This window comes from Myotis daubentonii, chromosome 1, assembly GCF_963259705.1.
Source record: "Myotis daubentonii chromosome 1, mMyoDau2.1, whole genome shotgun sequence".
NCBI lineage: Eukaryota > Metazoa > Chordata > Mammalia > Chiroptera > Vespertilionidae > Myotis > Myotis daubentonii.
In genome coordinates, this window is record NC_081840.1 from 132,731,687 (window position 1) to 132,745,007 (window position 13,321).

The window sequence follows — 13,321 nt, forward strand, 5'->3', positions numbered from 1 at the left end:
AAAAGAAAAGTAAATGAAACCCCAACCAAGGAGAAGTAAGGAACTAATAAAAATCAGAGCAGAAATGAAAGAAACCCAAAAGCTGTTTCTTTTAGATGATGAATAAAATTGATAAATCTCTAACCATATATATAAGGGATAAAAGAGAGAAAGCAGACACAAATAACTAATATGAGAAATGAGATAGGGGGCATCACTGTAGACTCTACTATATTAAAAAGATAAGAGAATATTATGAACAACTTTATGACAATAAAAGCCACAGCTTCGATGAAGGGTGTAAATTCTCTGAAAGCCATAGACTACCAAACATAAAAAATAAATAGATAACCTGAATGGCCCCATGTCTATTAAAAAATTGTTCATAATTGAAATGTTCCCTCTAAGGGAAATTGTAGAGCCAGGTAGCTTCACTGCTGAATTTTATCAAACATGTAAGAAATAAGTAATAATTTTTACAGAAACTCTTCCAGAATCGCTTCTCCCCCCCAAAAAAGAAAACACATTGTAAAAGAATAAAATTGTCTTATTTCAAGTCTTATAAAATTATATTAATCAAGATAGTATAGTATTGGCATAAAGACAAATAAATCAATGGAACAGAATAGAGAGCACACAAATAAGTAAACCCAAATATAAATCAGTTGATTTTCAATGTAAGTGCCAAAGCAATACAGTGAGGGAAGTCTCTTCAACAAATTCTACTTGAACAATTGAATGCAAAATCTGAATTTTGACCTTTACCCCACACCATAACATACACACAAAAAATGTAAGAATGGCTCTAAATGTTAAGAGCCAAACTATAAAACTTCTAGAAAAAAAAAACAACTTAAAGAAAATCTCAGTGATCGTGAGTTTGGCAAATATATTTTTTTAATTTTTTAATTGACTTTAGAAAGAGGGAGGAAGGGAGAGAGAAACCTCAACCAGTTGCTTCCCGCACACAACCTAACCATGGATTGAACCTGGGCATGTGCCCTGACGTGGGATCAAACAGGCCACACTTTGCAGTATGGCACAATGCTCCAACTAACTGAGCCACAAGGGCCAGGGCAAAGATTTCCTAAAGTTGACACAAAAAATTTTAAAAATAAATAAACTAGACTTTAATAAAATTTAAAATTTTTGCTATTCAAAAAACACTATTAAGGAAATTAAAAGGCACACCACAGACTAAGAGAACATAGTTGTAAGACCTATATCTGACAAAAAACTTGTATCTACAATATATAAAAATCTCTGATAATTCTATTATGAAAAGACAATCCAATTAAAAGTGATCAAAATATCTGAACAGATACTTCGCCAAAATGCAAAAAGTAAATAAACATATGAAATACAATCATAAGGGAAATTCAAATTTAAATTATGAGACACATTATACACCCAACAGAATGTCTAACATTTGAAAGACTGACCATACCATTGGCAGTTACAAAATAGTCACTGGATATGAAGTACAGCATAGGGAATACAGTCAATAATACTGTAATAGCCGTGTATGGTGTTAGGTGGATACTAGACTTATCATGGGGATCGTCACTTCACAAGTTATATAAATGTCTCACCACTATATGTACACCTGAAAATAATATACTGCAATACTGAATGTTAACCACAGCTAACGTCACATGATCTCACTTATATGTGGAATCTAATGAACAAAATAAACCGATGAATAAAATAGAACCAGAGGCATGTAAACAGACTGAGAAATCTCAGAGGGAAGGGGAGTGGGAATCTGGGGGAGGGGGGCAGGACCAGATTAACCAAATAACTTATATGCATATACGTAGAGCCCATGGACACAGACTATAGAGTGGTGGAGGCCTGAGGGGAGGCTGGAACCAGGGAGAGGGTGGGCAAAGGGGGATTTAAAGGTGGGGGGACTTCTGTAATACTTTCAACAATAAAGATTTTCTAAAAAGAAAATTAAAAACATTTTTAATAAAAAAAATAAAAAAGGACCATACCAAATTTTATAAAAGATGTGAGGGAGCTGCAACTGGTATATGCTGTGGATAGAAACATAAAATGTTACAACCACTATGGAAAACAGTTAGTAGTTTTTAAAAAATGTTAGGTATACATTGATCCTGTTCCCCAGCCATTCCAATCCTAGATATTTGCAACAAAGAAATGAAAATATATGTCCACACACACACTTGTACATGAAAGCTCATGAAAGCTGTATTTGTAACAGCCCAAACCTGGATTCAACTAAAATGTACATCAACAGATGAGTGGATAAACAAATTGTGTTGCATCCATATGATAGAATTCTACTCAGCAAATGAATAAACTATTGATATACAAACAACATGAATTAATCTTATGTTGAGGGAGAACAGCACTAGAAAACATTTTGAGGTAATGGACATGTACATTGTTTATTGTGCAGATGGTTTCATGGGTGTACACATGGCTTTAGAGTCAGACAGATGTGAGTTTGAATGTCAGCTCTACTCTTATATAATGTAACCTTACGGAAGTTACCCACTTGAGTCTCAGCTTCTATAGTTATGTAGTAGTAAGACTATTTTTTGTATGGATAAGAATATATGTGTCCAAGGCTTGCTCTATTAAATATGCTGACAGATATAAAGTAACGCACATAGTACTGGCATAATATAACTGTTCATTTCCATGTAGCATATATTTACTTATTTGTACTGTATCTCCCCCTTCTATAACAATACCTCATTAACACTACTATTTTTCTGCCAAAGGATGCTTGTCCTCTCCTCTTGGAAGACAGAAAATTTATTTTGATGTTGTTTTTACAACTTGGAGTCTTTTCAAACTAATATATGTTCTTCCTTTTGACCTTATTTTATTTTTGCCTCAAATTGAGAGTTGAGTTGATCATTAGGCTCATTGTTCATGGCATAATCTGCCAGGTCCTTTCCTTGTGTTATTCTTTCCTTCCCCCACGTTATCCCTAAAACAAATCCTACTGCTCTCTCCTAAATGGGCACTCGTCTTGTGTTTAGTACATGTCCTTGAATATGTATATGAATTATGTATGTATAGGCTTTAATGTATCTAAGCGGCATTGTGCTACAGCTCTTATTTTCCCCTTTACACTGTATTTTAAGGATCTATCCTAGCTGCTCTCTATATACAAGTTGCTTCTAATTGCTGCCCTGTATTCCATACTATGTATTTGTCAAAGTTAACGCATGAATTTCCTTAGACATACATGGCCACCTGTGCACCAAATTCCTGCTACCACAAACAATAATGAAATAAATATCCTAGTATTGTTCTCCTTGTGGACATTTACAAGAAGTGCTCTGGGGCATGTGCCCAACAGGTGGGATTGCTGGGCCATAGGACAAATAATTACTTTGACAAACTCAGTACTTCCAGACTACTTTCCAAGATGGTTGAATCGGTTTAAACTTCCACTAGCATTTGGAATGAATGACCTTACTAATTCTTGCCAATAATATAAAATCTCCTTTTAATTTTTATTTCTCAGATACTAGTAAGCTTGAGCATCACTCTTTTATTAGCTACTTAACGTTTCCCTTTGTAGGCCGCATTCTTATATTGAGATTCCTGTCTTTTACTTCTTGATTTGCAACATATCCTAGGAATGTTTCTATATTAATGTCATTAATTTAGCACATTGATAAAAGCTATTCCAGTCTGTCACCAGCCTATTCACTTTTTTAAGGTGCTGCTCATTGACTAGAAATCAGCCATTTTAAGATAGCCATAGACATTACTTCTCAACTGAATTTTTAAAAAAATTATTTTGGGTTATAGTTAAGAAGTACAGCCCCTCACTGTTAGTTCTGGTAGCTTTATGGTTTACCTTTCAATCCATCTTTAATCTATCTGGAGCCCAACTTTTTCTAACATGCAATGTAGGAATTCTTCTCCATATCATGAGCTAATGTTCCAAGACCATCTGCTAAAGAGTTTATCTTTTCTCCATTATGTGAGCAATGCACCTTTATCATATATTGCTCACATTTTTTTTTTTTAAGCAGAATAGTTTTGGAAGAAATGACCCAGATAAGATACAATGGACAAGATAAATTGTCCTGCCCATATATCTTCAAAAGGGGAATGGTGACTTCGCCACGGAGTCAGCCTATTGAAGCCACATGCAAATTAGGAAACCAAGCAGCTCGAAATGGCTTTTTAAAAACAAGAATAAAGAAATAAATCATCTTATTAGGTCAAAGGCTTCAGATATTTTATGTGAATTTCTGTAATTCCTTTAGTGTTTAGTAGCATAATAATGTGTTTTCATGTCATGTTACATAAATAAAACGTTTTATTTTAACTATCCTTCTGCAGTAGCTATTTAGGATACGAACAGAGCCGTTATCCACAAAATTTTCCAATTTCCCAAAGATTTCTGAGATTCATGGATTGATTTAAGGTACCTGACATGATAGAGTATTTGACTGGTAAATTTTTTGTCAGCAAGGGAAAAAAAAATCTAGCCCCAAACGGGTCTGACTTATGGCTTAATTCAGTATGCTAGAGATAGAAAGTCCTCCAAAAAATGTCCTTGGCTGATTACCTGGCTGAGAGCCCACACATTTACTGGGTTGGAATTTACATGCAGAAAGGAATCTTCTTTCATGAAAGTCACAACCTATTTGCCTTTCTTTTTTGTTAGGAGGGAAAAATACCAGAGACTTCAAGGGCTAGTCTATTAGGGGAAACTTAAATCTCTGGAGTCCTTTCCAAAGACCAGACAGCACTATGGACTACACGCTTCAATGACTATTTCTGCCTTACTTTTGGATTTGGATGGAAATCCGTTTTGACTCTCATTATTCAGTTACATTGCCCAGTGATGCTGCACGACAAGCAGAAAATAGAATCAAGCAAGCCAGTATTTCCCTTAGAAACTGGTGGCATCGGGGTTTAGGAGCCCGAGTCTGAACTAAAGGTTTAGTAGTCTCTAGCAGCAGTGCTCAGACTTTCTCTCTTCAATGTCCAGGGATGCATTTGAAGTTTAAGAGCAGACGATCAAATCCAACCCTGCTAACAACATTTAAGCAATACTCGTTACCCCTGGAGATTTCTTGAGAGTGCCACAGTTTGACCTGGTAGTGGTTCATCTGTAAATCTACAACATGGAATGCATAGCTTTTCTTCTTCTTCTTTTTTTTTTAAAATATATTTTATTGATTTTTTTACAGAGAGGAAGGGAGAGGAATAGAGAGTTAGAAACATCGATGAGAGAGAAACATTGATCAGCTGCCTCCTGCACAACCCCTACTGGGGATGTGCCCGCAACCAAGGTACATGCCCTTGACTGGAATCGAACCTGGGACCTTTCAGTCGGCAGGCCGACGCTCTATCCACTGAGCCAAACCGGTTAGGGCTTTTCTTCTTGTTTTGATCTTGGTGAAAAAAACTTGTAATAATTCACCATTCCAAAACAAAAAGAACTGTGACTTATGATTTACCATTCTCATAAGCTGATATGTTACATTATAAAAATTCATGTTCTATTTTATTTTAGAAAAGATTTTAAAATTCTGTTTAGGAAAAGAAGGACATTATTGGCACATCACAGTGAACATGCGGAAGGTCATCCCCTGCTGGGGAGGAAATGTTATGATGTGAATGAGGCCACCCACTCTGCTTATTTCTCCACAACCCGCTAACTACAACAACGTGAAGGAGATTTTCAGCTCCTGGCGGATAACTACAAGGGGTTGATATTTCACAACAGCTACAGACCCAATTGGGAAACAGAGATGAAAAGATAACACTTTTTTTTTCCAACCAAAGTTTTCTGGCTAATGTGAATCTAGCTGGGATTGTTTTGTAATTTCAACATGCAGTTAGGATGATAATACAAATGTTAAGATCAATATTAAACAAGAAATCAACTTCAGTTGTGCTCATGTGGGTAGGTCTACAATTTTCTCTACAGCTTAAACATTTGTTTTCTGCTGAACTTTGACTCGGACATGGGTTTCATGAGGACATTGCTCTTTAGACTCATACCATTTTCAATATTTCTGAAATCCTGATCAGTGTTAATAAATATATTGTTTTAATATTCTACAGGAAATTTCCAAAGTTAAAATAGGAAGTTATATGGGAAAAATTTAAGCAAGCTATAAATGTCCTAATCAAATGTAGTTTGTATTAAAATAACTAATAAAGTTTCCCTATTGTATATTTAATGATTTATTTCAGTATATTCTACTAGAGGCCCGGTGCACAAAAATTTGTGCACTCGGTGTGTGTGTGTGGGGGGTCCCTCAGCCCGGCCTGTGCCCTTTCGCAGCCTGGGACCTCTTGGGGGATGTCCACCTGCTGGCTTAGGCCCGCTCCCTGGGGGAACGGGCCTAAGCTGGCAGTCAGACATCCCTCCAGCAGCCCAGAAGCCCTCAGGGGATGTCCACTTGCCAGCGGGGAACAGGCCTAAGCTGCAGTCGGACATCCTTAGTGCTGCTTGAGGAGGCGGGAGAGGCTCCCACCACCACCACCGCTGTGCTGGTAGCCATCAGCCTGGCTTGTGGCTGAGCAGAGCTCCCCCTGTAGAAGCGCACTGACCACCAGGGGGAAGCTCCTGCATTGAGCGTCTGCCCCCTGATGGTCAGTGTGTGTCATAGTGACCAGTCATTCCCAGTCATTCTGCTGTTAGGGTCAATGTGCATATTACCCTTTTATTATATAGGATAGATGCCTGGTGCATGGGTGGGGGCTGGCTGGTTTGCCCTGAAGGGTGTCCCAGATCAGGGTGGGGGTTCCCACTTGGGGTGCTTGGCCAGCCTGGGTGAGGGGCTGATGGCTGTTTGCAGGCTGGCCACAGCCCCTTCAGGGGGAGGAGGGGTCCCGCTGGGGTGCCTGGCCAGCCTGGGTGAGGGGCTGAGGGCTGTTTGCAGGCTGGCCACAGCCCCTTCAGGGTGGCCCCACTGGGGTTCCTGGCCAGCCTGGGTGAGGGGCTGATGGCAGTTTTCAGGCTGGCCACAACCCCCGGTTACACAAGCTCCCAGCCTCTCCTTGAGCAGAGGCCATGGCCAGCAGGAAGCAGGTATCTGGGATTTATTTATCTTCTATAATTGAATCTTTTTAGCCTTGAGTGAAGCCCAGGGCCGGCCAAGGCAGGTGGGAAGCCTGGCTTCCTCCATTGCCAGGGGTAACCCAAACCTGCTGCTTGCTCCAGTTCTGTGGCCGCCGCCTTCTTAGTTGGGTTAATTTGCATACTTGCTCATGATTGGCTGGTGGGTGTGGCTTGTGGATGTAGCAGAGTGGCAGAGTGATGGTTAATTTGCATATTTCTCTTTTATTAGTGTATTTACTTTTACTCATCAATTATCTATTTCCAATACCATCAAAGAGAAAAGTTTAAGTCCTTACTCATCAGAAAACATTTTACTAACTTTAAAGCATCAGAATGCTCTGATCTATTTTTAACAATCCATTGCTAGTAACATGATAGAGTCATTACCAATATTGCTAGCAGATTTTTAAAAGCTAATTAAGTGCATTAGAAGCAGTGAAAATCAGCCACTTATTCATCACCATAAAAAGAAAGAAAAATGAATTAGACTTTATGTAACTAAAAGGATGTTTCTTTTGTAAAATATTTACATATGAACTTTTAATTAATTTACGGACATAATGGGTATCATTTGCTAGGTAGAACAAATGACAATGTGAACTGAGACTAGCATCACAATAAAATTAAAGGTATACTTTATCAAAATAAGCAATTTACAGCAGAGTGTTCTCATAAGCCAACACTTAGTAAAACCATAATCTGGCTAAGGTAAAAATTTAGTATTAGAATTGTAATTAATTCAACATGCTGCCCAGTCTATTCCACTCCTAATTCTGCTCACCTGGAGCTGGTACAAAGCCAAGCAGGAAAGTATACACATAACTGTCATAGGCACCAGCAAAGGTGTTGTTGGACAGCCGCATGAGTTCAAGGGAGAGGGCTGTCCCCTCCGTTTTTGTCAGTCTTGGAGGAAGGAATTCAAATGCATGACCCGGGACCATTCCGTTGTAGTAAAGCCAATTTATTAAAGAAGTAAAGCAAGTAAATTTATTAAAGAAGCAAGGCAAGCAAATCTATATATTTGGCTTATGAAGCACAGATGGACTTCCCAGGTAGTCTGAGAAGCGAGCCTGGCAGAAGTTTGGCTTTTTATATTTTTCTGTCTACAGCAGCGGTTCTCAACCTGTGGGTCGCGACCCCTTTGGCGGTCGAACGACCCTTTCACAGGGGTCGCCTAAGACCATCCTGCATATCAGATATTTACATTACGATTCATAACAGTAGCAACATTACAGTTATGAAGTAGCAACGAAAATAATTTTATGGTTGGGTCACAACATGAGGAACTGTATTTAAAGGGCCAGAAGGTTGAGAACCACTGGGCTACAGGTTTTTAAATTCCTCTGCTGGATATCTTGGTACAGATTAACTCTATTTAAAAAAATATATATTTTATTGATTTTTTACAGAGAGGAAGGGAGAGGGATAGAGAGTTAGAAACATCAATGAGAGAGAAACATGGATCAGCTGCCTCCTGCACACCGCCTACCGAGGATGTGCCTGCAACCAAGGTACATGCCCTTGACCAAAATCGAACCCGGAACCCCTCAGTCCCCAGGCCAACGCTCTATCCAGTGAGCCAAACCGGCCAGGGCCAGATTAACTCTTCACATCTCCCTTTTACTTTGCTATGGCTTGCCCAGAATTTATGAGAAGCATCTGGTGATTTTATCTTTAACAAGCCCCAAGACTGTTGGCTTCTCTGTTTAAACAGCGAGATGGAAACTCCCCCCTCTTTTCTCCTTCTCCAAAAGGCTGACTTCTTTGTTTATTGGGTGAGATAAATTTCTCCCTTCTTTCTCCCCATTCCCTCCTCCTGCCTTAGCAGTTCCAGGGTGATTTACACTACGTATTCCCTGGTTAAGGAAAAGAGGCATTAAAACTCCCCCTCTTTACTGAATTCTTTGGTTAAAGAGGAGAGGTATTAGCCATTTGTTCTCAAGATAAGGTTTTGCTACAACTTGGCTGAAAGCTTTCTAAATTGCTTGGTCTTGTTTAATTTTCTTATCTGAGTTTCCCTATTCCTTCTGCCCTAGAATTTTCTTAGCATCTCACTACTCTGTAACATAATTATTTAAGTCAAATAACTTGTTCAGTAGATACAGGGATATATATATATATATAAAATTTATTTTTATTTTTCTTCTTAATCTTTTCACCTTTTTCACCTAGCCCTGCAACCTCCAGGTATCATCATAATGTAAGGGAATGGTGTGAAAATGCTAATATTCCATATCTACGCAAGCTTCATTTTAGACTGATGTTGAAGTGATTAGTCTTATTTCTCATGTGAACACACACCTTTCCTTATGAGAATGAAGTTTTCGTGTTTTAATCATGGCAGCTTTCCTATAAAATCTGCCAGGCTGGTATCATCCCCATTTCACAGATGTGGGCCCAAGCCAGTAACCACCACAGTCTGTATCCTACCCTCCTGGGGCAGTGTTTTTGAGCAAAGAACATGACCTGCCTTCAACTGTGCTAGTTTTGATGAGTCAGGAGCAAGGGGACAGCTTTCTCCCTTATCCTATTCCCTCTACCCAGAATTATCTTCATTTGCTAAAACCTTACTCATCTAGGTTTAATTCAGAAATCACCTCTTCTCTGAAATAGATTCTACGAAGTAGATTCAGTTATTCCTGCCTCTGTTCCTCACAATTCTTTATTCATAGCTATTGTAGGAACATTCATTACACCAGATCATAGTGATGACATGCGTGTCCGCTTCCTCCTGCAGGACCTCTGCATCCCTCTCTCAGAGCTTGTTACAGGGTTGGCATGAAGTGGCTATTCAATGATTTTTTTAAAAAAATTAATTAAATAAGTGAGGGCACGGTTAAGTCAACAGGTAAGAAAAACTGGACATTGTAACCATTCATATCCTTGAAATAGATCCTGTCAGTGAGAGAGGAAATACTTAAGAGTGAGGAAGAAGTCAAAATAAAAAGTGATTTAAAATATAGATAAAGTAGAAAAAGAATTGGCCTAAAATCCAACCAATACCAGTCATCACAGGGAATGACACAAGGCAATGTAATCAGAAGCAGGCACATTAGCATACAAAGAGAAAGATTTCATTCCTGAATAGTCGAGGGTTTATTGTTTTAGTACATAGTTTTCTTAAATGCTCTCTAAGACAGGAGGAAAGATGAGAAGGATATTTTTGATGAGAGAGGTCAGCCAGAGAAACAACCTCAGTGAGTACTGGTAGTTCAGGTATTCTCTCCAGAAAGGGTTTCAAACAGCACACCTTTTATTATCAGTCTGGTGAGGGTGGAAATGTTATAACTATCAAAAGGAAATGGACTTGGGGTACTTACCTCAGGCAAATAGTTTGCCAAATATTTTCCTAATATGAGTTAGATATCCTGGTCCCCATTATACAGTCAGGGAAACTGAAGATCAGAACAACTGAATGAGTTGCTGGGGTTGCACACTTTGTGGGGAGTTTTGATCAAACTAAGTATGGGCTCCTCCTGTTATACCCTACGACCACCAGTTTTTGTGTTCAGAAACATTGTTACTCACCTATAGCATTACATTACAATGATTCCCACTTTAAGTCACTTTGGTTAGGCTATTTCACATTTACTAAATTGTAATTTGAGGATTCCTTTCATGTGAAGTTGGAGAATTTGGCTGTATTCCTTGGGCATCTCATGGAAACCACGTTTAGGCAAACTGTTGTCATAGTAGTGATGGCTGACAGGTGTGTCCTGCATAGTTTTAGAGAAGGGCCAAAATCCATACAGTTTCACGTTCTCACACAGCTCAATGGCCACACTCGTGATCATCAAGCCAGAGGACAGGCGGTACTCTGTCACGCCTTTAGTTCTCCAGAAGAGGGCAAGATTCCTCAGGTACTTGGGATGGAAATATATAACCTTTTGTCTTGCGTTAGACTCTTCCAGTGTGCTGTACACTTTAAAAGAGGCAAAGGTGTTGGCCCTGAAGGAAAACGCTGGCAGCAGAAGAAATGCATCTCCATAGGCTTCGATGTCCTCTAGAAATACTGCTTTCTTTTCGTTTAGGTTCCCATATCTGCCAAATGTAATAATGATAGTAATAATAGTAATATTAATCATCATCATCAAGGTAGTGGTTTTGGTAACACAGGCTAAGTTTACCTCTAGCCAAATAAATGGAAGCATGCATATCACTGTACATAAAAAGACACACCATAGACTCAGAAAAAACTCATAGTAAGTATCTTGTAAAAAGAAAAAGCTAGGCCTTAATTTCTTTTTCTTGGTATTTCTAGGATTTAATTTCTACTTTCTTACTGGGCCACCCCCTTACTGGACACACATTTCTTGTATTCTTTGATCTTCAGTCTCAGTAATCTAAGGTTGTTTTTTGATGCTGAAACAATTCCAAGTCTACAATGATGAAATGTTTTCTCAAACAGGACATTCTTAAAATATCTATACATTTTTTAAAATTCATCAAGCTGTACTCTTGTGATTTGTGTATCTTTTGAACATCCTATATAATAAAAGGGTAATATGCAAATTGACCCTAACCGCAGAATGACTGGGAATGACTGGTCACTATGACACACACTGACCACCAGGGGGCAGACGCTCAATGCAGAAGCTGCCCTCTGGTGGTCAGGGCGCTCTCACATGGGAGGAGCTCTGCTCAGCCACAAGCCAGGCTGACGGGGCTGCCAGCACAGCGGTGATGGCGAGAGCCTCTCCCGCCTCCTCAGCAGCGCTAAGGATGTCCGACTGCAGCTTAGGACTGCTCCATGCTGGCAAGTGGACATCCCCCGAGGGCTCCCAGACTGCCAGAGGGATGTCTGACTGCCAGCTTAGGCCAGATCCCCTGGGGAGCAGGCCTAAGCCAACAGGTGGACATCCCCCGAGGGATCCCACACTGCAAGAGGGCACAGGCTGGGCTGAGGAAGCCCCCCCCCCCCCCCCGAGTGCACAAGTTTTTGTGCACCAGGCCTCTAGTGTGATTATAAAAGAAAAGTTTCCTTTAGAAAACCTAAAAACAATATACATACACCCATTTTTAAAATTTCCTCCACTGTAACTGTGGTAGCTTTACATGTTTAATTTAAATAATTACCCAATTTTGTGTATTTTGAAAGTAAGCTTTTGGGAGAAAGATACTGAAAGGTTCAGAGTGTACTGGGGTTGTGCAACTATGACATGAGGCCATAAAGTACCAAAAGAACTTTTATTTCAGGCACTTGGGTACAGGTGGGCTGAGTCCGAAAAAGGAATCAGCAGAGATTGAAGAGAGAGGCAAGTTTTTATTAACTTCTGCTGGCTGCAAACAGTTCTGCTGAAGTAAGGGTCTGGTCCTTCATTCCTCCCATTGCCAGATGTTTAGTGGTTATCTGGGCTATACAGTGTTCAAGGTTACAAGATTTCTGCAAGATATCTGCTAAGCACAATAAGTTTCCTCTGCCCCACTTCATTCTCTTTAACCCTTTCAGATACAACCTCTCTATATAAAAAGGCCTGCAGGGGAGGGGAGTTGGGGGCGACCAGGTCACAGGGGAGGGCAGCTGGGGGCAAACTGGCCTGCAGGGGAGGGCAATTGGGGCGACCAGGCCTGCAAAGGAGAGCCGTTGGGGACGACCAGGTTGGCAGGGAGGGCAGTTAGGGGCATTAGGCAGGTAGGCAGGTGAGTGGTTAGGAGCCAGTGGTCCTGGGTTGTGAGAGGGATGTCCGACTGCCGGTTTAGGCCCAAGGGGTCCTGGATTGGAGAGGGTGCAGGCCGGGGCTGAGGGACACCCCCTTCCCCATGCATGAATTTCGTGCATCAGGCCTCTAGTCTATATAATAAAAGCCTAGTGACTGTTATGGCAGAACAACTGAAATGATCAGTTGCTATGATGCACACTGACCACCAGGGGGCAGATGCTCAATGTAGGAGTTGCCCCCCTGGTGGTCAGTGTCAGGGGGAGCGCTGCTCAGCCAGAAGCCAGGCTCATGGCTGGCGAGCGCAGCAGCGGTGGCGGGAGCTCCTCCTGCCTCTGCGGCAGCGCTGAGGAGCAGCGAGCGCAATCAGTAAAGAGCAGTGAGCAGGCAGGCAGTAAGGATCGAGGAATTCCAGACTGCGAGAGGGAGCAGGCCGGGCTGAGGGACTCCCCATTCCTAGTGCATGAATATCGTGCACTGAGTCTCTAGTATTTTATATTCTCTTAACAGACACCAGAACTATTTGAGGGGTGTATTCTATTAATAATTACTACTAGCCGCTGTTTATTAAAATAATATAGCAAAACTACTATATAGAATTTTTATT

At 40.4% G+C, this 13,321-nt stretch overlaps 1 protein-coding gene across 1 annotated transcript in view; it reads right to left on the reverse strand.

Moving 5' to 3' along the window:
* Window positions 1-10,404: 10,404 nt before the first annotated feature.
* ST8SIA6 (ST8 alpha-N-acetyl-neuraminide alpha-2,8-sialyltransferase 6) overlaps window positions 10,405-13,321 on the reverse strand; it is a 151,209-nt gene continuing 148,292 nt past the window's right edge. The window contains exon 8 of the mRNA XM_059660339.1: window positions 10,405-11,098. Coding sequence (XP_059516322.1) covers window positions 10,630-11,098 — 469 coding nt within the window. The 3' untranslated portion in view covers window positions 10,405-10,629. The remainder of the gene's footprint in view (window positions 11,099-13,321) is intronic.